This window comes from Hylobates moloch, unplaced genomic scaffold (assembly GCF_009828535.3).
Source record: "Hylobates moloch isolate HMO894 unplaced genomic scaffold, HMol_V3 SCAFFOLD_18, whole genome shotgun sequence".
Lineage (NCBI taxonomy): Eukaryota > Metazoa > Chordata > Mammalia > Primates > Hylobatidae > Hylobates > Hylobates moloch.
The window spans coordinates 9,261,453-9,283,122 of record NW_026652293.1 but is presented as its reverse complement, the minus strand read 5'-3'; the positions used below and the strand labels follow the sequence as shown (position 1 = coordinate 9,283,122).

The 21,670-nt window shown below is 40.8% G+C and overlaps 1 protein-coding gene and 1 pseudogene across 7 annotated transcripts in view; one reads left to right on the top strand and one right to left on the bottom strand.

The window, feature by feature from the left end:
* MDM4 (MDM4 regulator of p53) overlaps positions 1–21,237 on the top strand; it is a 36,157-nt gene extending 14,920 nt beyond the window's left edge. For 4 of the 7 annotated variants that reach the window (XM_032136273.2, XM_032136276.2, XM_032136274.2 and 1 more), the window contains 8 exons: positions 2,200–2,333; positions 3,706–3,761; positions 8,944–9,011; positions 9,723–9,822; positions 14,315–14,475; positions 16,059–16,208; positions 18,313–18,393; positions 20,627–21,237. In XM_032136273.2, the coding sequence (XP_031992164.1) occupies positions 2,200–2,333; positions 3,706–3,761; positions 8,944–9,011; positions 9,723–9,822; positions 14,315–14,475; positions 16,059–16,208; positions 18,313–18,393; positions 20,627–21,196 (1,320 nt within the window). In that variant the 3' untranslated portion in view covers positions 21,197–21,237. Of the gene's footprint in view, positions 1–2,199; positions 2,334–3,705; positions 3,762–8,943; positions 9,012–9,722; positions 9,823–14,314; positions 14,476–16,058; positions 16,209–18,312; positions 18,394–20,626 lie in introns of those variants that run through there. The other 3 variants (XM_058430566.1, XM_058430567.1, XM_058430568.1) reach the window with 3 other exon arrangements.
* LOC116457255 (peflin-like) lies at positions 358–1,509 on the bottom strand (annotated as a pseudogene).
* Positions 21,238–21,670: the final 433 nt, after the last annotated feature.

The window sequence follows — 21,670 nt, the reverse complement described above, 5'->3', positions numbered from 1 at the left end:
CACTCACCACTGGCATCAGGGTGGAGCTCAGCTGACTGGACACTAACTCCATTACAAGGACCAGAATCTCCTGCTCCTGGTGCCAGGCTGTGCCACTCAACTGCTCATGGCCATCAGGACATTCAGCTTTCATCCTCCTTCATCAGTCCCCTACCTGTGTGGCCTCAGCCCTGGTCCTCACTATTTGGTGGCTATGATGCAAGACTCTCAACCCTCTTTTGGAACAGTGTTGCATCAAGCAGGGGAGAATGTTCTTCTAGAGGGACAGGAAAAGAAGAGAGAGGTCCACGTACTTCTGTCACTCTAGGAAGCCAGGAAAGGTCCCTGGTGTGCTCCACTGTCCACAGATGGCTTGGGTCATAGCATCCGAAAAGCTGTCGTGGTAACGACGTCCTTGAAGCTGAGCCGAATGTTGCCTTGTACAGCTGTGTCCTTCTCCCAGAAGGCCTCTGTCGGCACCTGCAGCTGGGTGCACACCTGGATGAAGCGATCAAGCTGCCTGGCAGGATTGGCAGAGCGTGGGCAGTAGCTAGAGACCAGTAGCTGGGTGAACTGGGGGCTCAGGTGGTAGCCCATTTGGGACAGAGCTTGCTGCAGCTCTGTGTAGCTAATGGAGCCTGAGTTTTCCCGGTCATAACTGCTGGAAGAGCTGCTTCCACTGCTGGATGAATTTCCACAGGGCTGAGAAGCCATAGACATTGATGTGGCCTGATTAGGTCTTGTCAAACATGTTTATCATCATGAGGCAGGTCCCATCATTGAACAAGGACCAGTTGCAGTTGACCAGAGCCTGCTTCACCTTCTTCATGGAGATAAAGCCACTGTGATCAGAGTCACCGACTGGAACCAGGAGTAGGCCTCATCCATATTGGGAGGAGAGCCACCCTGTCCATAAAGCCTGGGCTGCCGGGCACCATAGGAATTTGGAGGTGGCTGACCATAGGGGCCCCCTGGAGCTGCACCGTCATTTTGTCCTCCTGGAATTCCAGAGGGGAACATCCCAGGATTGAGGTGTCCATAGGGCCCTCTACCAGCTGGTGGTCCATAAGGCCCTCCGGGGCAGGACCCCTATAACCACCACCAGGGGGTAGCACGCTGCTATACTGCCCTCCACTATTGGGGGTTCAGGATAGTAGCTACCCGGAGGGGTTCCTGGCGCTTGTCCTGCATCTCCGGGGCAGCCCTGCCCATACAGATAGCTGGCCATGGCGATTCTGACATCACACGCAGGCAAGGGGTAAAGTCTGGATTTTTATATCATTATAGTGGTTATGATGAGTTATGCCATCTCCTTCATTTAGCATGGCAGAGTTTGCCTAAGTTTACATGATGAGCTTTCTGTTATGAACCTTGACTCTATCTATTGCGTAAAGGGAATTTCCTGATTTTTATTGTTTATTTATTTAGAGCCAGGGTCTTACTCCATCACCCAGGCTGGAGTGCAGTAGTGGTATCTCAGCTCACTGCAGCCTCCGCTTCCCAGGTTCAAGTGATCCTCCCGCCTCAGCCTTCCTAGTAGCTAGGACTACAGGCATGCCTCACCACACTTAGCTAATTTTTGTATGTTATGTAGAGACAGGGTTTTGCCATGTTGCCCGGGCTGGTATCAAACTCCTGGGTTCAAGCAATTTGCCCGCCTTGGCCTCCCAAAGTGCTGGGATTACAGGTGTGAACCACTTCAGCCGACTAAATTTTTATTTGATAAACACTTGGATTTTATGTTTTGTCCACTTACAGTGCTCATGGCTCTTATTAAACATTGTACTTCATTTGCCAAAAGGAATTATTATGTGAACACATATCAAAAGCCTAAAGTCGTTGTTTATGTGCCCTGGACTGGGAAAATATTTTTATAATCCAGGCAAATTACTTCTAGTAATAGAATAGACTTCTTTATTTGGACGTCTGAGAAAATTTTTAAGAGGATACTAGGTAAATTCACAGCTTTTTCTCATTGTCAGATCAGTTCATTTCTGTGCTCAAGAGTCTGGGTCTGTTAATTGTCAGAAAGACAATGAGTAGATGGACCTAGTAGTTGGGAGCGGTTTTTCTGTTGTAGGACCCCTTACACAAACATTGACAGTCTTGTAAATACGTTATTTCTTTCTCTAGCAAACTAACTTACCTTACCTCCTCTAATGAATTTGTGTTTTTGGTAGCAGCTGGACAGATCATAACATGGTATTTTATTCCACGCAGGTCATGCACTATTTAGGTCAGTACATAATGGTGAAGCAACTTTATGATCAGCAGGAGCAGCATATGGTATATTGTGGTGGAGATCTTTTGGGAGAACTACTGGGACGTCAGAGCTTCTCCGTGAAAGACCCAAGGTAAAAAGAGTGAGGGCTTGCGTATCTTTTTGGGTGCTTATACCTAGCCACTTAATTTCTATGGGTTATTAATATTTATTACTTTACTCAACAAATATATAAGGGCCTACATATATTAGGTAGCCTGTGAGGCACTGAGAATATGGTAATGAGCGACACACAGTCTGATTTTATGGAGTACACAGAGTAGTGAGTCAGTAGATGCTCTTGCCCATCTTAGTCAAATAATGACACTAATTCATGGTAAACCTACACTATGGTAAGTGCTACAGAAAAGAGATACATGAAGCAGGGAGTGGGTGGGATTTAGAGTGTTAGAGGTCAAGAAAATGTTCTTTTGAGGAAGTGAAATTTGAGCCAAAAGCTGAAAGATAATTAAGTAGTTGATCAGAGGGGATTAGTTGAAAGAGAGTTTGAGGTTGATTGAACACCATGTGTAAAGGCCTGGGTAGGAGGAAGCTTGATGTGACTAGGTTAGAATTTTGTGAAATAGTTGGAGAGAGGAAGAGTGAGCAGATGAGAGAAATGTAGAATTGCTGGGCAGTTAGAGGTTGCCTAGTAAGAATCACGATAGGGCTAACCTGACCTATTACTTTTCTCCAGCTGCATGGGGTATAAGTTATTAGCTTATGTAGTCAAAAGCTAATTAGTAATTTAGAAGCTCTCTTTCTCTATAGCTTTGATGACTGCTGCTTCTGAGCTCATTCTGTCTTACACTAAGACTTTCCTTAGCTGGGTCTGGTGGCTCACGCCTGTAATTCCAGCACTTTGGGAGGCCAAGGTGGGTGGATCACCTGAGGTCAGGAGTTCAAGACCAGCCTGGCCAACATAGTGAAACCCCGTCTCTACTAAAAATACAAAAAATTAGCTGGGCGTGGTGGCGGGCGCCTATAATCCTAGCTAGTAGGGAGGCTGAGGCAGGAGAATCGCCTGAGTCTGGGAGGCAGAGATTGCAGTGAGCCAAGATCGTGCCATGGCACTCCAGCCTGGGCAATAAGAGCAAAACTCCGTCTCCAAAAAAAAAAGACTCCCCTCCACCCCCACTCTCCAATTAAAATGTGAAACTTAACTCCTGGAAGGAAGGAATAGTTTCCAAAAGAGATTTCCCTACTTGGATTGCTGTTCGCTAATGAAATAAAATGTAAATTAATCAGTTTTTTAATGGGGGCAGAGTAACACAGGGGCCTGGGCATTAACATCTTAATATTTAAATAATTAAAAACTGTTCTGGGAAAAAGATTCTGCCTCTCTATGCCTTACAGAGAGACTTGGGAGATAACATCAGAAATACATTTAATATTTAACGGCAAACCACTGATATCTTCATAGTGGCATTTGGGGTTGTTAATTTTTTATCTTCTCTCTTTAACAGCCCTCTGTATGATATGCTAAGAAAGAATCTTGTCACTTTAGCCACTGCTACTACAGGTATGTCACATCATATTTCTTCAGTCTATATCACAGCTTTGAGTTCAAGGGGGCAAATGATGGGAAAACAAAGAAGATGAAGGTGGAAATGGAATGCTATCTTTGGCATGACTGGGAGAAATACATACTAGCTGTCACACAGAATGTTACGTTATTAACTTTTTACTGAAAAATCAAACATAGAGTAGAAGGATTTCCACTTTCTAGACGTACTGTTAACATTTTGTCATATTGCTTCATCTAGACACTTAAAAATCTCTAGCAGATAAGGACTTTTTTTTCAAACATTCAATATCATTATTACACATAACAAATTTAACATGTAATTCCATAATCCTGTTTCATAGCCAGTTTATGTATCATTTCCCCCAGTTATCTCAAAAAATACCTTGTATTTTTGTCTTACTTGAATTAAGATCCAAAGCCCACACATTGCCTTTGGTTGATATGTCTCATAAGTGTCTGTAATCTGTAAAACTTAACTTTCCTTTTGTTTTCATGTCATTTACTTGTTGAAGAAATGGGTCATTTGTTCTGTAGGATTTCCCACATTCTAGAGTTGGCAGGTGGTATCCTTGTGATTTTGTTTAATGTGTTTCTTTACCCTCTCTATTTTTGGTAAACTGGTAGTGCTTGAATAAATTCAAGTTTAAATTTTTTGCCAAGAAAGCTTTATAGGTGGTGCTTTGTACTTCTGTTTAATCACATCAGAGTCATGTAAGGTCTGCCTGTCTCTATTTTAGTCAGTCATGTTAACAATCTGTGGGTTCAGGTGGTATCAGTCTGATCCGTCTGTTACACAGGTCACTCAAGAACCTTATACCTAATGCCTTTAGCCATCTCTTATCTGAACGCCAATTTGTCTAACCCTTTGCTTGATTCTAGACCTTCTAAATACTGCTCTTTGAGTTTAATCTATTAGGTATGTATAGGAAACTGGCTGTACTGGAGTCTGGAGTCTCCAAAATGGTGGTCTGTAAGAGATAGGTAAATAAACTGGACAGACTGAACGTAGCCATTTCCAAATAATGAAACTTTTTCCCTCTCCACTACTACATAAAGTCCTTTTGTGAGCTTCATATTAACATTGCCCTTTGAAGAAAGCCCAAGTTAGTAATCTTTTTAGATTGACCATCTTTTTTTCTTCTGAAACAGGGTCTCTGGTTGCCCAGGCTGGAGTGCAGTGGCACTATCTCAGCTCACTGCAGCCTGGACCTCTCGGGCTCAGGTGATTCTCCTACCTCAGCCTCCTGAGTAGCTGGGATTATAGGCACGTGCCACCATGCCTGGCTAATTTTTTATCTTTTTAGTAGAGACAGGGTTTTGCTGTGTTGCTCAGTCTGATCTTGAGCTCCTGGACTCAAGCAGTCCACCCACTTTGGCCTCCCAGAGTCCTGGGATTATAGGTGTGAACCACTGCACTTGGCCAAGATTGACTATCTTTTGATAGTTTACTGAAATAAGTAGGTTGAGGAGAATCCATTCCTTTTTATCTTTTTCTTTCTTTCTTCTTTCTTTCTTCTTTCTTTCTTTTTTTTTTTTTAAATGCAGAGAGTCTTGCTCTGTCGCTCAGGCTGAAATGCAGTGGTGCAATCATGGTTCACTGCAGCCTCTACCTCCTGGGCTTAAGTCATCTTCCTGTCTCAGACTCCCAAATAGCTAGGACTATAGGTGCGTGGCACTGCACAGCACCTGGCTAATTTTGTTTTTTTGTAGAAATGGGGTCTTGCTATGTTGCCCAGGCTGGTCTTGAGCTCCTGGCCTCATGTGATTCTTCCACTTCAGCCTCCCAAGGTGTTGGGATTACAGGCATGAGCCACCGCGCCCAGACCTAAATCAATTCCTAATAAAGATTTATTCTTTAAAGGCAGAGAAAGAGACATTGTTCTCATACTGAAACATGATTTTGAACTTACTGAATTTTGAAGCCTGTTAGTCTCATTGAGTCATATGCCCACTTCACATAGCTGTAAATTTGAGAGTGAAGATCCTGCAAATGATATGGCAGCTTTATTGAAATTCAGTCACTTGTAAAATAGCATGGCTTTCCTGTGATAGTCACTAAAGGTTTGAGATACATGGAGGATTTTGTAATTGCTGATCTACTTTTTCAGTAAAATTTGTTTTTGGATTGATCTGTTCTCTGAATATCTATATTTCTCCCTTTTTTTTTCTCATTTTCTTTCTTGTACTTTCTCTGCAGAATTTAACATGCCATATAAAGAATATTTTGTTGGTTTTGTTTTGTTTTGTTTGAGACAGGATCTCTCTGTCGCTCAGGCTAGAGTGCAGTGGCAAGATCTCGGCTCACTGCAACCTCCGCCTCCATGGCGCAAGCAATCCTCCCACCTCAGCCTCCTCAGTAGCTGGGACTACAGGAGTATGCCACCACACCTGGCTAGTTTTTTGTATATTTTTTTGTAGGTACAGGTTTTCCCCTTGTTGCTTAGGCTGGTCTTGAACTCCAGGACTCAAGTGATCCCCCTTCTTTGGCCTCCCAAAGTGTTGGGATGACAGGCGTGAGCCACCACGCCTGGCCCATTTTTATTTTTTAACTTGTCGTTTTGAAAAAATTTCAGACTTAATAAAGTTGCAAAAGTATTGCATAGAGTTTCCCTATACCCTTTATCCCGAGTCCCCAAATGGTAACATCTGACATAATAATAGTATGATGATCAAAACCAGAAAATTGCCCCAAGTAATTCTGATTGGTTATCTGTTCTGACTTGCAATTGCATTGGTGCTTGTGGATGGCCATCTCTGTTGATTTTTATGATTTGGGTTGCTTGTGTTTTATTTGAAAGGACAGATGAGAGAAGTGCTTTTCATATAATTTTATACCTTTGCAAATGGGTTAAACTTTTCATTTTGATCAAGAAGATGCCATTGTTTAAAATGGTAGTTTTTTTTTTTTTTTTTTTGAGACGGAGTCTGGCTCTGTCACTCAGGCTGGAGTGCAGTGGCATGATTTCGGCTCACTGCAGCCTCCACCTCCCAGGTTCATGCCGTTCTCCTGCCTCAGCCTCCTGAGTAGCTGGGACTACAGGTGCCTGCCATCATGCCTGGCTAATTTTTTATATTTTTAGTAGAGACGGGGTTTCACCATGTTAGCCAGGGTGGTCTCGATCTCCTGACCTCGTGATCTGCCCACCTTGGCCTCCTAAAGTACTGGGATTACAGGCGTGAGCCACCGCTCCCAGCCTGAAATGGTAGTTCTAAATTATTTCTCCAAATTTTCCCATGTATACAAATGAAATAAATATGACGAACTTTGTGTGTGTTTATTAATTTTTGAGACTGAGTCTCACTTTGTCGACTAGGCTGGAGTGCAGTGGTGCGATCTCAGCTCACTGCAACCTCTGCCTCCTGGGTTCAGGTGATTCTCCTGCCTCAGCCTCCCAAGTAGCTGGGATTACAGGTGCACACCACCATGCCCAGCTAATTTTTGTGATTTTAGTAGAGATGAGGTTTCACCAGGCTGGTGGGTTGCCCAGGCTGGTCTCAAACTCCTGGGCTCAAGCAATCCACACACCTTGACCTCCCAAAGTTCTGGGATTACAGGCGTGAGCCACCACACCTGGCCAATTTTAAAACTTCTTTTTTACATTGTGGTTTCCCCAGATAATTTATTTTTGCTTGTAACCGTTTTAATCTAAGTAAGGTAGTAAGGCTTTAGAAATATAAATGACAGTAATAGGATTGCTTTATTAAAGAATTGCTCCTGGCCGGCGCGGTGGCTCATGCCTGTAATCCCAGCACTTTGGGAGGCCGACGAGGCGGGTGGATCACAAAGTCAGGAGTTTGAGACCAGCCTGGCCAAGATGATGAAACCCCGTCTCTACTAAAAATACAAAAATTAGCCAGGCGCACGCCTATAATCCTAGCTACTTGGGAGGCTGAGGCAAGAGAATCACTTGAGCCAGGGAGGTGGAGGTTTTAGTGAGCCGAGATTGCACCACTGCTCTCCAGCCAGGGTGACAGAGCAAGACTCCGTCTCAAACAAACAAACAAAAAAATTGCTCCATCTGCATTATATGTTAGTCGAACTTGGCTTTGAAGACCACTGTGGTCAGAAAATGCTGTCTCTCAAACTTTTCATTGTCTCCATTTTGTCCACAAAAATGTTTCTGGAAATAATGTTTTTTATAATTAGGATTTTGAAAATGTTTGCTTTTTTCAATAGAACTGCATTGACAGATCAGTTGTAGGATCTGTATCCTTCCTCTAGCAGCCTTTATCAGATGGTGATGATATTTTCCATATTTTATCTCTGAACCTGATAGTGGTTGGTGAACCTGGCCCACAGTAGACTTATTTTGGGTGTATCTCATTTACATAGCCTCAAATAATGAATAGTCCAGATTATTAAATTGTTTGCAGCTTGATCTTTTCCTGTAGCCAAGTTTTTGTCTTTTGTTCTACTTGAAAAATTTCTTTGTAAGTCCTTGGAATGCATTTCTCTTTTAGATTAATGTAATATCTAAGAATTTCTCTCTATTGGGTTGTTTTCCTTGGTTCTTTTCATTGGCCTTGAGAAAAACTTTATTTGCTGCTGCTGCTTAGGAAATGTTTATAGTAACTGGGAAAAATAAGACAATGAAAAAAATTAATTTATATACAGGTGATGGTGATGGGAATTTAAACCATAAAATTATCCTTGACACTTAGAATGTCACTTTAGATGAAAATGCTATTGTTTTATGAAGCAAATGGGGAAAAATCCAGATTTTAAGATCTCATAACCCTGTATGACGTAACACTTGAAAGTTGAAATTAAATGTAAAAAGCCACACACTTTTTTGCTATTGTTTGTGAGTTAGGCGAATTTGGTAATATAGGAAGAGATCACAAAAATGGTCTCCATTATGTCCTGCTTGGAACCAGTTTTCATATAAAAATTTAAAAGCTTGATATGGAAGCTTGACATTTTTAGCTATTTTGCACTGTTTTTTTTTCCCAATTATATTTTGGTAATATATTTTGGATATGGCTTGTCTTGATCTTTGTCATTTTTATCAATTTTGATTTTTCCCTTGCAAATGAGAGCTTTGTCCAGCCAACATGGAGAAGTGCATATCTAGGGACTAAACCTGGCTCCCGGGTTGTTTGCTGAGGTCCTTTTTGTGTGGAAAGAATGGTTATTACCAGGGAAGGTTTTCCTTTTGTTTTACTTGCTATCCAGATGCTGCTCAGACTCTCGCTCTCGCACAGGATCACAGTATGGATATTCCAAGTCAAGACCAACTGAAGGTAAAATCACCACACGGTGACTTCTTTTGTTGTACAGAGTGGCCCCTTCTCTGTACCTATGGATCTTGGACTCCCAAGACCTTTCCCTGAATGTGGTAAGAATTTAATAAGAAAGGTTCTTGGGAGTTCACAGACCAGGGACAGAGTGAACCTTCTCTGTTCTGCCCATAACAGAGTTCCAGTCTCTGAACCTTTCTTTGGGATGTAGCACTTCTGATCTTCAGTTCTTCCAGTTGCATTTTTCTTTGGGTTTGTGTGTACCTGTGTGTGTGTGTTTGAGGAAATTGCTTTATTAGATTTTAGTAGGCTTGTTGCAGTTAAGTTCATGTCAGGCCATTTCCTAAAGCTTCCCCAAACCTGGGGAAACTTTATAGTCATCTTGGTACGTGGTGAGGGTTTCATATGTTTTCTGAATTATGCCTAATTTTGTAGTAGACTTGAGGGTTTATACAGATAGCCTGTTTTTAACAGTAGATTTTGGCCTTTGTACAGAGGTTTTTTTTCCCCCCAGGTTTGGGATTCTTCTAGCTTTGCTCACAGTGGGTTGAGGAGAGGTGTTGCCTTTATTTGATGACTGTTGTGAACTTGAGTTCTCTTTCTTGTGTGTAACCCATTGTGTTGCACACTAACTGGTGAGCCAGAATGGAACTGCTACATCCCCTGGTCTCAGTTATTTCTACTGCACTGATGGACACCTTTCCCTTCTTTCAGCAAAGTGCAGAGGAAAGTTCCACTTCCAGGAAAAGAACTACAGAAGACGATATCCCCACACTGCCTACCTCAGAGCATAAATGCATACATTCTAGAGAAGGTATGTTTTGGTTTAAAGCTATATAGACTTTTGTTCTCTTCCTCTTCCCCCAACCTTTTTTTTTTTCTTTTTTTAAATCTCTCCATATGTGAAGTAGGAGAGGCATATGTCATAATTTCTCATCCTTTTCTGAAAACCTTTTTAACAACCTAGTTACTACCATTGTTAACTTTGAAGATGGTAGTGCTATTTTAGCAACGCATGAGTACTAGGATGGTGCAAGACCCTTCCATGAGCTAGCATGCTACTAGAAAATAGCTACACATTTATTGATTTGCCACCAGGTGAATTTTCTGTATACATGAATTCAGCTGCCTTAGACTTTTCAATCTTAGTATTCTTGTATGTATATGATTTGGTTAGAATTTTTATTTTGATTTATCTACTTGAGGCAAAGGCTAATTTTCATACTTTTTTTTTTTTTGAGTCAGAGTCTCTCTGGGTCACCCAGGTGGGAGTGCAGCAGTGCGATCTCAGCTCACTGCGATCTCCACCTCCTTGGTTCAAGTGATTCTTGTGCCTCAGCCTCCCGAGTAGCTGAGATTACAGGTGTGTACCACCACGCCCGGCCTTTTTTTTCTTTTTCTTTTTTTTTTTTGAGATGGAGTCTCACTCTTGTTGCCCATGCTGAGTGCAGTGGCGTGATCTCAGCTCACCGCAGCCTCTGCCCCCCAGGTTCAAGCGATTCTTCTGCCTCAGCCTCTGCAGCCTCTAGAGTAGCTGGGATTACAGGCGTGTGCCACCATGCCCGGCTAATTTTGTATTTTTAGTAGAGATAAGGTTTCCCCATGTTGGTCAGGCCGGTCTCCAACTCCTGACCTCAGGTGATCTGCCTGCCTCGTCCTCCCAAAGTGCTGGGGTTACAGGTGCACGCCACCACGCCTGGATAATTTTGGGGTTTTGCCATGTTGGCCAGGCTGGTCTTGAACTCCTGGCCTCAAATGATCTACCCACTTCAGCCCCCTAAAGTGCTGGGATTACAGGCGTGAGCCACTGCACCTGGCCAAATTTTTACACATTTTGAAGTTTGCAAAGATGACATAATATACTTAATCACAAAGTCAAGAATGAGATATAAGAAGCCTCGTATAAGTTGAGCATTCTAAATTTGAAATGTTGAGCATTCTCAATTTGAAAGATGGTAATGCTCTTTTAGCAACTCATGAGTACTAGGATAGTGCAGGACCCTTTCAGAGGATCTTAGAATAAGTTGAGCATCCAAAATCTGAAAACTTTTTTTTCTTTTTTTGAGATAGTCTTGCACTGTCGCCAGGCTGGAGTGCAGTGGCTCAATCTCAGCTCACTGCAACTTCCGCCTCCCGTGTTCAAGCGATTCTCCTGCCTCAGCATCCTAAGTAGCTGGGATTACAGGCATGCACTACCACGCCCAGCTAGTTTTTGTATTCTTAGTAGAGACGGGGTTTTACCATGTTGGCCAGGATGGGTTGACGTCATGACCTCATGATCCACCTGCCTTGGCCTCCCAAAGTGCTGGGATTACAGGCATGAGCCACCACATCCAGCCGCTGAAAACTTTTTCACATGACACCACAAGTAGAAAGTTTAACACCTGACCTCATGTGGCAGGTTGCAGTGAAAACTTTGTTTCATGCACAGAATTATTTAAAATATTATATAAAACTATCTTCAGGCTATGTGTACAAGGTGTACATGAAAACTTGGGTCCCGTTGGCCGGGTGCAGTGGCTCACGCCTGTAATCCTAGCACTTTAGGAGGTCGAGGCGGGTAGATCACGAGGTCAAGAGATCGAGACCGTCCTGGCCAACACGGTGAAACCCTGTCTCTACTTAAAAAAAAAAAAAAAAAATTAGCTGGGTGTGGTGGCGGGCGCCTATAGTCCCAGCTACCCGGGAGACTGAGACAGGAGAATTGCGTGAACCCGGGAGGCGGAGCTAGCAGTGAGCTGAGATCGCGCCACTGCACTCCAGCCTGGGCGACAGAGCGAGACTCTGTCTCAAAAAAAAAAAAAAAAAAGGAAACTTGGGTCCCATCCCCAGGATATCTCATTATGTATATGCAAATATTCCAAATCCAGAAAAATTGTTTTTGCCCTTGGATGGTAGTCAGAGCTTTGCCATTCCATTAAATATGCCATGGTCAGGCTAATGAGTTAATCCATATTTTCCCCAAAACTCTACTTTAAAAAACACTTTCTAGGCTGGGCTCAGTGGCTCATGCCTGTAATCCTAGCACTTTGGGAGGCTGAGGCAGGCCGATCACCTGAGGTCAGGAGTTCGAGACCAGCCTGGCCAACATGGTGAAACCCTGTCTCTATTAAAAATACAAAAATTAGCCGGACATGGTGGCAGGCGCCTGTAATCCCAGCTACTCGGGAGGTTGAGGCAGGATAATTGCTTGAACCCGGGAGGCAGAGGTTGCAGTGAGCAGAGATCGTGCCATTGCACTCCAGCCTGGGGGACAAGAGCAAGATGTTGTCTCAAAAAACAAACAAAAAAAACCACTTTCTAAAATTAGTTTTTTGTTTTTGTTTTTGTTTTGGCGAAGATGTGTAAAATAATAAATTCCCCAAAGTCATTTTATGGCATGATGGCTTCTAGTCTAGGCATGTGGACCAATAGCAAGTTAAGCCTCTAGTTATGTCTGAGAAACTTTGGCTGCTGAAGTTATTTTAAAAGCTTAAATTAAATTTGAATAAGTTTATCATGCTGGATTGTTTTCTTTACATTGCATTTAAGCATAAACTGAATTTTGGTCTACCTAGTTACTTTGCAACTGTTCCAGTCTATATGATATTAAATGTGTAATTTTATTCCTTAATGCAAATCCTTGCTTATTTTGTACTCAAAAGGCAATTTTAAGATATATAAGAACGTGGCTGGGCACTGTTAGAAAATCAAGGCTGGGCATGGTAGCTCATGCCTGTAATCCCAGCACTTTGGGAGGCCGAGGCAGGGGGATTACTCGAGCTCAAGAATTCGAGACCAGCTTGGGTAACATAGCGAGACCTCGTCTCTACAAAAAATTAGCCCAGTGAAAAATTAGCTGGGCATGATGGTGCACACCAGTGGTACCAGCTACTCAGGAGGCTGAGATGGAAGGATCACTTGAGCCCAAGAGGTGGAGATTGCAGTGAGCGAAGGTCGCAGTGAATCAATATCATGTCACTGCACTCCAGCCTGGGCAACGAAGTGGTGCACTGTCTCAAAAAAAAGTTGAGGACAAGGGCAGGTATTTAAGAATAGCCAACTCAAGGGAGGATATGTAGTTTGTGCTGAAAATTTGGGAATAAATAATAGTATTTTCAGGAAGACCTATAGGTAGAAGGGACAGAATTTTTATTTGTGGAAAGAATTACCTATTTTCATTTCCTTCATAAGTTGTAGAGCTCGAGTAGGAAAGAATGACTTTAATATGGCACCATTTCAAGAATTTGGTTTCTGATAATTTCAATAGTGAATAAGTACAAACATAATTGAAGTTTCCCTGGCCACAGATAAGCCTTTTAGTCAGCATTATTGACATAATTTATAAGTAAATAGGGTAACCTTATGTTCTGGCAAGGACCCATGTATTTCAGAAATTCTTTCACCATATGTACTTCAGCACACGTTAACGCCCATGGTTGCTGTGGGCAGGCCTAATGTATTGGGAAGAGGTGGAAGAGAATGAGAAAGTAAGAAAGGAGCAGTAGAGCGTAACAAAAGACTGGAGTATGGGAAAGAAAAGAGTATCGTGGTAACAACAGACTTATGTTATTAGCTGCCCTCAGTGTCATTCAGATGTACAATGTGAGATCTTTTACTTGAAATAATGTGGGGTCTTAGTATTTGTGGTATGTCTAGATGCTTAGCTCTAAGAGCCCATTGATCCAGCAAGGGCATATGTATGTATTTGGACAACCTAGAGTTTAGTGTTTTATAGTGGTTGTTACCTACTAAAACATACAAATTATTGAGATATGACCCAGAATATGTGGTACCAGTGAGATTGCCTGGACAACCTTGTGATCGCCTATTATGGTTTGTATTGCCTTGCTTTGATCTTAAGGGTTAGACCACTATGTTACCATCATTTGCAGTGCTGTTAATCAAACTATTGTCAGGCACTATGTATTAGAGCAAGTAATTCTATAGTTTATACATGGTAAGAGTGTTTAAAATGCCAGTAAATGCCCATGTAGAAATTCTTTTAGAACAAGGTCATTGTCCAGATGCTTTTAGAGTCTTTTTTTTTTTTTTTTTTCCTGTCTGCTCATAGAAGACAATGCTTTTAGAGTTTAAACTTGATCAACGATGATCTACTTGTAGTGTCATTACTTGCTAATGAAGCCTAAACAAGGGAGGAGATTTGAGCTCTGCCACTAAGACAGATACTTGATTTCTGGTTCTTTCTTTCTTAGAACAGGAATTTCTTTTTACCTATTTTATAAAGAAGTTTTAAGTATTCTAAAGATAGTCTTGGTTATTACGTATTGTGCATAGCTATCATCCTTTTCATTTGACTTGTATAGATGAAGACTTAATTGAAAATTTAACCCAAGATGAGACATCTAGGCTGGACCTTGGATTTGAGGAGTGGGATGTAGCTGGCCTGCCTTGGTGGTTTTTAGGAAACTTGAGAAGCAACTATACACCTAGAAGTAATGGCTCAACTGATTTACAGACAAATCAGGTAAATTTCACATTTGAAGGGGAGTGGTTTTTTTTTTCTTTTGAAAGGGTAACATTCTTGGTTACTCTTGGCCACACATTATATTCTCTAAGAATTCTTATTTACTCCTATGGCGTTAAATACCATCTGTATTCATGTGCTACCCAAATCTGTATCTCTAGTCCTTACCTCTTCCCTAAATGCCCAACTTCAGTTTCCAGATGCCTATTTAACTAACAACTCTACTTAGAGGATTTGACGTTGAACAATTTCAAAATGGAGCCTTTGGCTGTGAGTAGTGGCTCATGCCTGTAATCTCTGGGAGTCTCAGCCTATAACACTGGGAGGCCGAGACAGCAGGATTGCTTGAGCCCAGGAGTTTGAGACCAGCCTAGGCAACACAGACGCCATTTTTACAAAAAATAAAAAATTAGCCATGTGTGGTGGCGTGCGCCTGTTTTACTATAGTAATAACGGATTCAGCCCCCTCCTTCCTCACTTCCTGTCATTCTTCCTTGTTCACTACATGCGTTTTGGATATACCAGGCTCCCTTCTGACACTGTAGCCCAAAATTCCTGCCTTCCTCAGGCACCTTAAGTTTGTTCTTTACTCTTTCTGGAACACTGTTCCCCCATATTCTTTCTTTGCCTTCTCATGATTTAGGACTCACCTCAAATGTAATTTCTTCAAAGAGGTCATCCCTGGCCACCAAGGCTATTACTAGTTACACAGTTCTAGTAGGATCCATTCACTTCTTGTTTTGGAGCTGTGTAGTTATAGGTGGTGGCCCTGCAAAACGCATCCCTAGTTAAAATAGCCTCTCTAGCCACTCTTCTCTTTTATCCTATTTTATTCTCCATAGTACTTCTCACTTTGTAAAAATATTGCTATATTACATGTATGTGTTGTCTGTTTACCACTGAAATGTAAGGCCAGGGCTTTTGTATTATTCACTATTTTTTCCATTACCTAGTACCAAGAACAGTATGTGGCACATAATAGGTATTCAGTGAGTATTTGTTTAATAAATGAATGACTATATAACAGTGGCAAAATAATAAATTGTCTCTCATGAATGTTGTAGAAAAGCATGTCATGAAATATTCATAGATGAATACAGAAAGTTAGTTCTATATGAAGTTCAGAAAGTGTCAGGGCAAAGGTTTGGGTGACCATCAGTATTTCTCATATTTCTTTAATAAGCATCCTTGACCATTTTAGGGGAAAGAATATGTCAGAACTAATGGAATGTTTTCTAGCTTCTTAGAGTGTCAACTATAGAAGGGAATTCAGGGAATAGATTCTGTTTACTTGAGCAACTACAAGTCCTTACCTTTTAAATTGTTCAGTACTGTTTCTTAGGTGTTATACCTGATTTAGTGTTAAAAAAGTCCATGCCTGGCACAATTATATCCATCCATTAGTTTATCCATAGTAGGTGTCAAGTAGATATATGTTGAATGAATACATGTCCACTGAATAAAGGCAAGATGTTCTTTGGCGATGTAGTGTGATGACATTGAGTTTTGGGTTCATTTGTGTTGTTTCAACATCGCTGATAAACCTCTGAATACAGAAACTCATGTTTGTTTTTTTCTATTAGGATGTGGGTACTGCCATTGTTTCAGATACTACAGATGACTTGTGGTTTTTGAATGAGTCAGTATCAGAGCAGTTAGGTGTTGGAATAAAAGTTGAAGCTGCTGATACTGAACAAACAAGTGAAGAAGTAGGGAAAGTAAGTGACAAAAAGGTATGTTGTGGAAAAATTCCATGTTGATTCTGTTTGTGTGCTTATAGTGTAATCTGTTCAGATCTCTCTGTATCTGTTTGTACAACGGATTGCTCACATAATCCCCTTTTTAACTTTAATTAATTTTTCAATCCAATTTTAAGATTCACATTAAGTATTAAGTTAACCAGGGCTGCCTTAAAAGCCCCTACTTAGTCAAAAGCAGTAAGCTACTCTTTTTTCCCCTGCTTATAGCGACGAGCTACCGTTTCTCTCCCTTTGCTAACAAGGTAAGGTGCTAATCAAGCTTGTCCAACCCACAGCCTGTGGACCACATGCAGCCCAGAACGACTTTGAATCAACACAGACTGATAAACTTTTTAAAAACATTTTGAGTTTTCTTGCGATTTTTTTTCCTTTTAGCCCATCAGTTATCATTAATGTTAGTGTATTTTATGTGTGGCTCAAGACAGTTCTTCCAGTGTGACCCAGGGAAGCCAAAAGGTTGGATACCCCTGTTCTAAATGAGCAGCAGTCTGTAGGAGAAAACTTATTTCTTGGAAATCTTGATAGCTTCCATAACCATGTTATACCTAAATGGAAAGATAAGATTATTTCTTTATAGCTATTTTAGTGTTAAAATAGTAGAAAAGAGGGGAGATTGAACTCTGAGTACATATGGTATATACTCGTGAAGTACTCATGCATATGGTATGTACTCATGTACAGATGAGTCATACAGGCAACTTGCTCAAGACTCAGAAGAAATTGGGGAGGAGATCCAGTGGCCAGCATGTAGAAGAGTGTTGGTAAACATCCATCGGATAAATACAGCAAAGAAAAAATTGGGTCATCCTTTTTAGTTATTTAAGGGATTTTCAAAGAATTTTGAGTTCCTGAAGGATACCCTAGTATATTCGTTGTAGTCAAATGGTACTTGGGTTCTCTTAGACTAGTTATATGGGTAGCATTAGAAGGAATGCAGGTGGCTTGAATTAAGACAAAAGTGACATTTGGAAACTTTTATTTATTTATTTTTGAGATGGGATCTCACTGTTTTGCCCAACCTGGTCTTAAACTTCTTAGCTCAAGTGGTCCTTCCTCTTCAGCCTCCCAAGTAGCTGGGGTCACAGGCATGTGCAACCATACCTGGCCTAGGAAACTTTTATAGAGATGGGACTTAAAATACTTGACCATTTGTGAGAAGGTTGCTGTACAGAGGTTCATAATTGTTTCATAATTGGTTTTATTCTTTTTATTGGACCACAAAACTAGGGCTTTAAATTTTTAAGTTCTAAATTTTAAAATTTAGAACATGCCTCACTTTTGAAATGGACTTTTTTTGTTTGTTTCTGTTTCTATGGGCATGTTTCTATAGGACAGCCAGAGTATCACATGACTAGTTTTACTTTTGAATGTGAAAAGTAAATTTTTAAAATACTTTGTTTCATTCTTCCTGTCTGCTTAGATAAAAAATTTCACGTTTAACAATTTGGAGCTTTTCTACTCTGAAATTATTTATTTATTTATTTATTTTTAAATTGTTTTAGAGACAAGCTGTTATTGTGTCACCCAGGCTGGAGTGCAGTGGTGAGATCATAGCTTACTGCAAGCTGGAACTCTTGGGCTCAAGCGATTCTCTTGTCTCAGCGCCCAAGTAGCTGGGGCTACAGGTGTGCACCACCACACCTGGCTAATTCTTTTTATTTTTTGTAGAGACAGGGTCTTGCTCTGTTGCCTAGGCCAGTTTCAAACTCCTGGGCTCAAGCGATCCTCCTGCCTTGGCCTCCCAAAGTGCTGAAATTATAGGCACCTGGCTGTAAAATAGCCACCACGCCCAGCTATTTTTTTTAAAGTCATAAATATGGGCATCTTCTCTCTTCTGAATGCAGAATTTATTTGGTAACCCTTCTGGGTGCTTTTCTGTCGTTTGTGCTACTACTGAAATGCCAACTAGATGTGCAGAATCATGTGTTTGGTCTTGCATTTAAGCTGTCTCCTTAAGTGCTAGAGATGGGAGAAGAATGTGAGTTTTAAAATGAAGCAGTTGTCTGTTTTGCTTTTGGGTAATTAGCCTCATCTAAAACAAGTAAACATTACTAATGAGATGTTTTTGCCTTCACAGGTGATTGAAGTGGGAAAAAATGATGACCTTGAGGACTCTAAGTCCTTAAGTGATGATACTGATGTAGAAGTTACCTCTGAGGTATGAATCTTTAGCGAAAGCTATTTTGCACCAGCCCCATCTTCAGATGATGTAATCCCAGCAGTTCATTTGTGTTGAAGAATGCTGTTTCTCCCCCATTTCTATCTCCCTTGCCTGGTTGCTAAGTGATGTTGGTTTCTTTACATTTTTTAAGAGGTTTTTATTGGAACTTAAGAAGGGAAGGGGATAATTTGATCTTATCCTCTCCCTACCTTGAAAAGGATGAGATAAATGCCTCTGTGTGCCTTTCTCCCTGCCATCAAATCTCTTTGGAGACACAAAGTTATTCAAAATAGTCTTGCGCTGCTTTCCCTGACTCAACACTTCTCTGCAATCCCAAAGACAGACCCATAAGCTATCTAAAATTATTTGTTGAATATAAAAATAATATTGTCATTGTTTTCTTAAAAAGCAAATGGAAAACAGCTTAATTTTCACACAGATTAGTATTAATGGAGGACTATTAAAGAAGACTCGATATTCCACTCTTAGGTTAATAGGGATGGATTTGTCACTAGTTGACAACTCAAGTCTAGACCCAAATGTATACCTTGCTTTTTTCTTGCTATTTCCCCATGTTTCTTTTAGTCTTGCCACAGGTAACACACTATGAGAAAAAGGTTGGTGGAGGAAGCATAAGAAGGGGATTTTACATTTTGCTGCTTGGAAAGAGAAACATTTTTAGGTTGTTTCTGGTATTGATCCTTCCCCCATTCCCACCACATCAGTGTTGACCATTATGGTAGTTCATTGCCAATGATCTGTGTGTAGCTTAGTAATAAAGTGAAATATATTGGTCCAGTAAGTGTTCTTGACCATAATACAAATAACAGAGATAAATGCTTCCATCTGTTTTTTTTTTGAGATGGAGTTTCGCTCTTGTTGCCAAGGTTGGAATGCAATGGCATAATCTTGGCTCACTGCAACTTCTGCCTCCCAGGTTCAAGCGATTCTCCTGCCTCAGCCTCCCGAGTAGCTGAGATGACAGACATGTGCCACCATGCCCGGCTAATTTTGTGTTTTTAGTAGAGACGAGGATCTCCATGTTGGTCAGGCTGGTCTCGAACTTCTGATCTCAGGTGATCCGCCCACCTTGGCCTCCCACAGTGCTGGGATTACAGGCATGAGCCACCACTCCCGGCCATGTTTCTATCTTAATCAGACTTCTGTGGCTACTTGGGCGCAGAAAACCTGTTAAGCAAATGGACTGTATTTCATCAAATCAAAGATGCCATTGAATTTAATAAGCCCTATTATTTTATGTCCTACTAAGAAAAAGTGATGCCAGTTAAAACTGTGGCACACCATCAGTCACAAATTCCAAATCTTTATGAAGTTCCTTTGATTATTTGTATAGCATTTTAAATGAGATTGGAAGATCTTAGATTGGCAAGAGTGTTTTGAGGCCGTCTGGAGTCCCAGTTTAACACATGGTTGTGCCCTTGCCTCTCAGTCTGGACAATTGAGTTATGACTTCTAGACTTGAAGTGCTTGGCCTTTGACCTGAAAGTAATCAAGTTCAGCTTATGTCAAATCAAAGCCTGTCAAAGCCAGTTAACCACATTAAATATTCTTTCTTGTTCCCCGTAGCTATTTTTGAATTAAGCAAAGCATTTAAAATTCATTGAGATCTAGTGTCTCCTAATTTGAATATGGAGAAGTAGGGAAAAATTACGTGGCATTCAAGGACAATAACATTTATTTTTCAGAGGGCATGATTTAGGCATACAGTTATATCTATAATCCTGGGTGCAATGAGAGTGCGTGAGTAAATTTAGTAGTTTTCAAATCTCATTTGTTTTAGGTTTCTTTTTTGCCAAACTTTATAACATTTGCTATTAGTGTAGAAAAGAATGACAGAGTGTTCTCTTCATTCTTCAGCCTCTTGCCCGATAAAGGAGTAAGTTGTGCAAAGAAAAATAACTCCAAAGAAGCCCATAAGGTACAGCAAACAATGTAGATTTCACCGAGATGAGGTAGAAAGCCAGAATAATTTAACTTTCTTAAAGATAGCTGTATCAGATTTTGGCTTGAAAATAGCAGTTGTGGCACTATTGGTGTAAAACTTCCAAAGACTTTCCTTCATGTGGCTGTAGAATTTGCTCAAATCCTAGGCTAGATCACTGATGTGGAATAGCTTAGTGAGAGGATGTGAATGGATTTGACCTTCTTTCCTTTTTCTCAGCATCATATTAACCCCCTGAGTATTAATTGGCTTCACTTGTCTTTGTAGGATGAGTGGCAGTGTACTGAATGCAAGAAATTTAACTCTCCAAGCAAGAGGTACTGTTTTCGTTGTTGGGCCTTGAGGAAGGATTGGTATTCAGATTCTTCAAAGTTAACCCATTCTCTCTCCACGTCTGATATCACTGCCATACCTGAAAAGGAAAATGAAGGAAATGATGTCCCTGATTGTCGAAGAACCATTTCGGCTCCTGTCGTTAGACCTAAAGATGTGTATATAAAGAAAGAAAACTCCAAACTTTTTGATCCCTGCAACTCGGTGGAATTCTTGGATTTGGCTCACAGTTCTGAAAGCCAAGAGACCATCTCAAGCATGGGAGAACAGTTAGATAACCTTTCTGAACAGAGAACAGATACAGAAAACATGGAGGATTGCCAGAATCTCTTGAAGCCATGTAGCTTATGTGAGAAAAGACCACGAGACGGGAACATTATTCATGGGAGGACGGGCCATCTTGTCACTTGTTTTCACTGTGCCAGAAGACTAAAGAAGGCTGGGGCTTCATGCCCTATTTGCAAGAAAGAGATTCAGCTGGTTATTAAGGTTTTTATAGCATAATGGTAGTACGAACATAAAAATGCATTTATTCAATTCACTTACCACATTATTTGAAAATCAACCCTTTATTTAATTTTATTTCCAACCTGTCAGAGAATGTTCTTAGGCATCAAAATCCAAGGTAGCTGTACGAAAAATACTGGAGCTAACAATGAAGAGCAGAAGTAATCTGATTAGTCAAATTATGAAGTGCCATGGATTACTTTATGCAGCAGTCAGATACATAGTTAGGTGAACCCAAAAGAAAAACTCTTGAAAACAAGAGATTTCTTCCATGCCCATTTACAATATTGAGGTATAATTAACATGATAAAGTGTTTCCTTCTAACGAGTTGTAGAAATCTGAGTAACCACCCAAAAAAAGCAATAGAATGTTTCTGTCACCCCAAAATACTCCCTTCTGCCCCTTTCAGACAGTCCTTCAGCTATTTCATGGCTCTCACCCTAGATTAGTGTTTTTTTGCACTTTTTTTT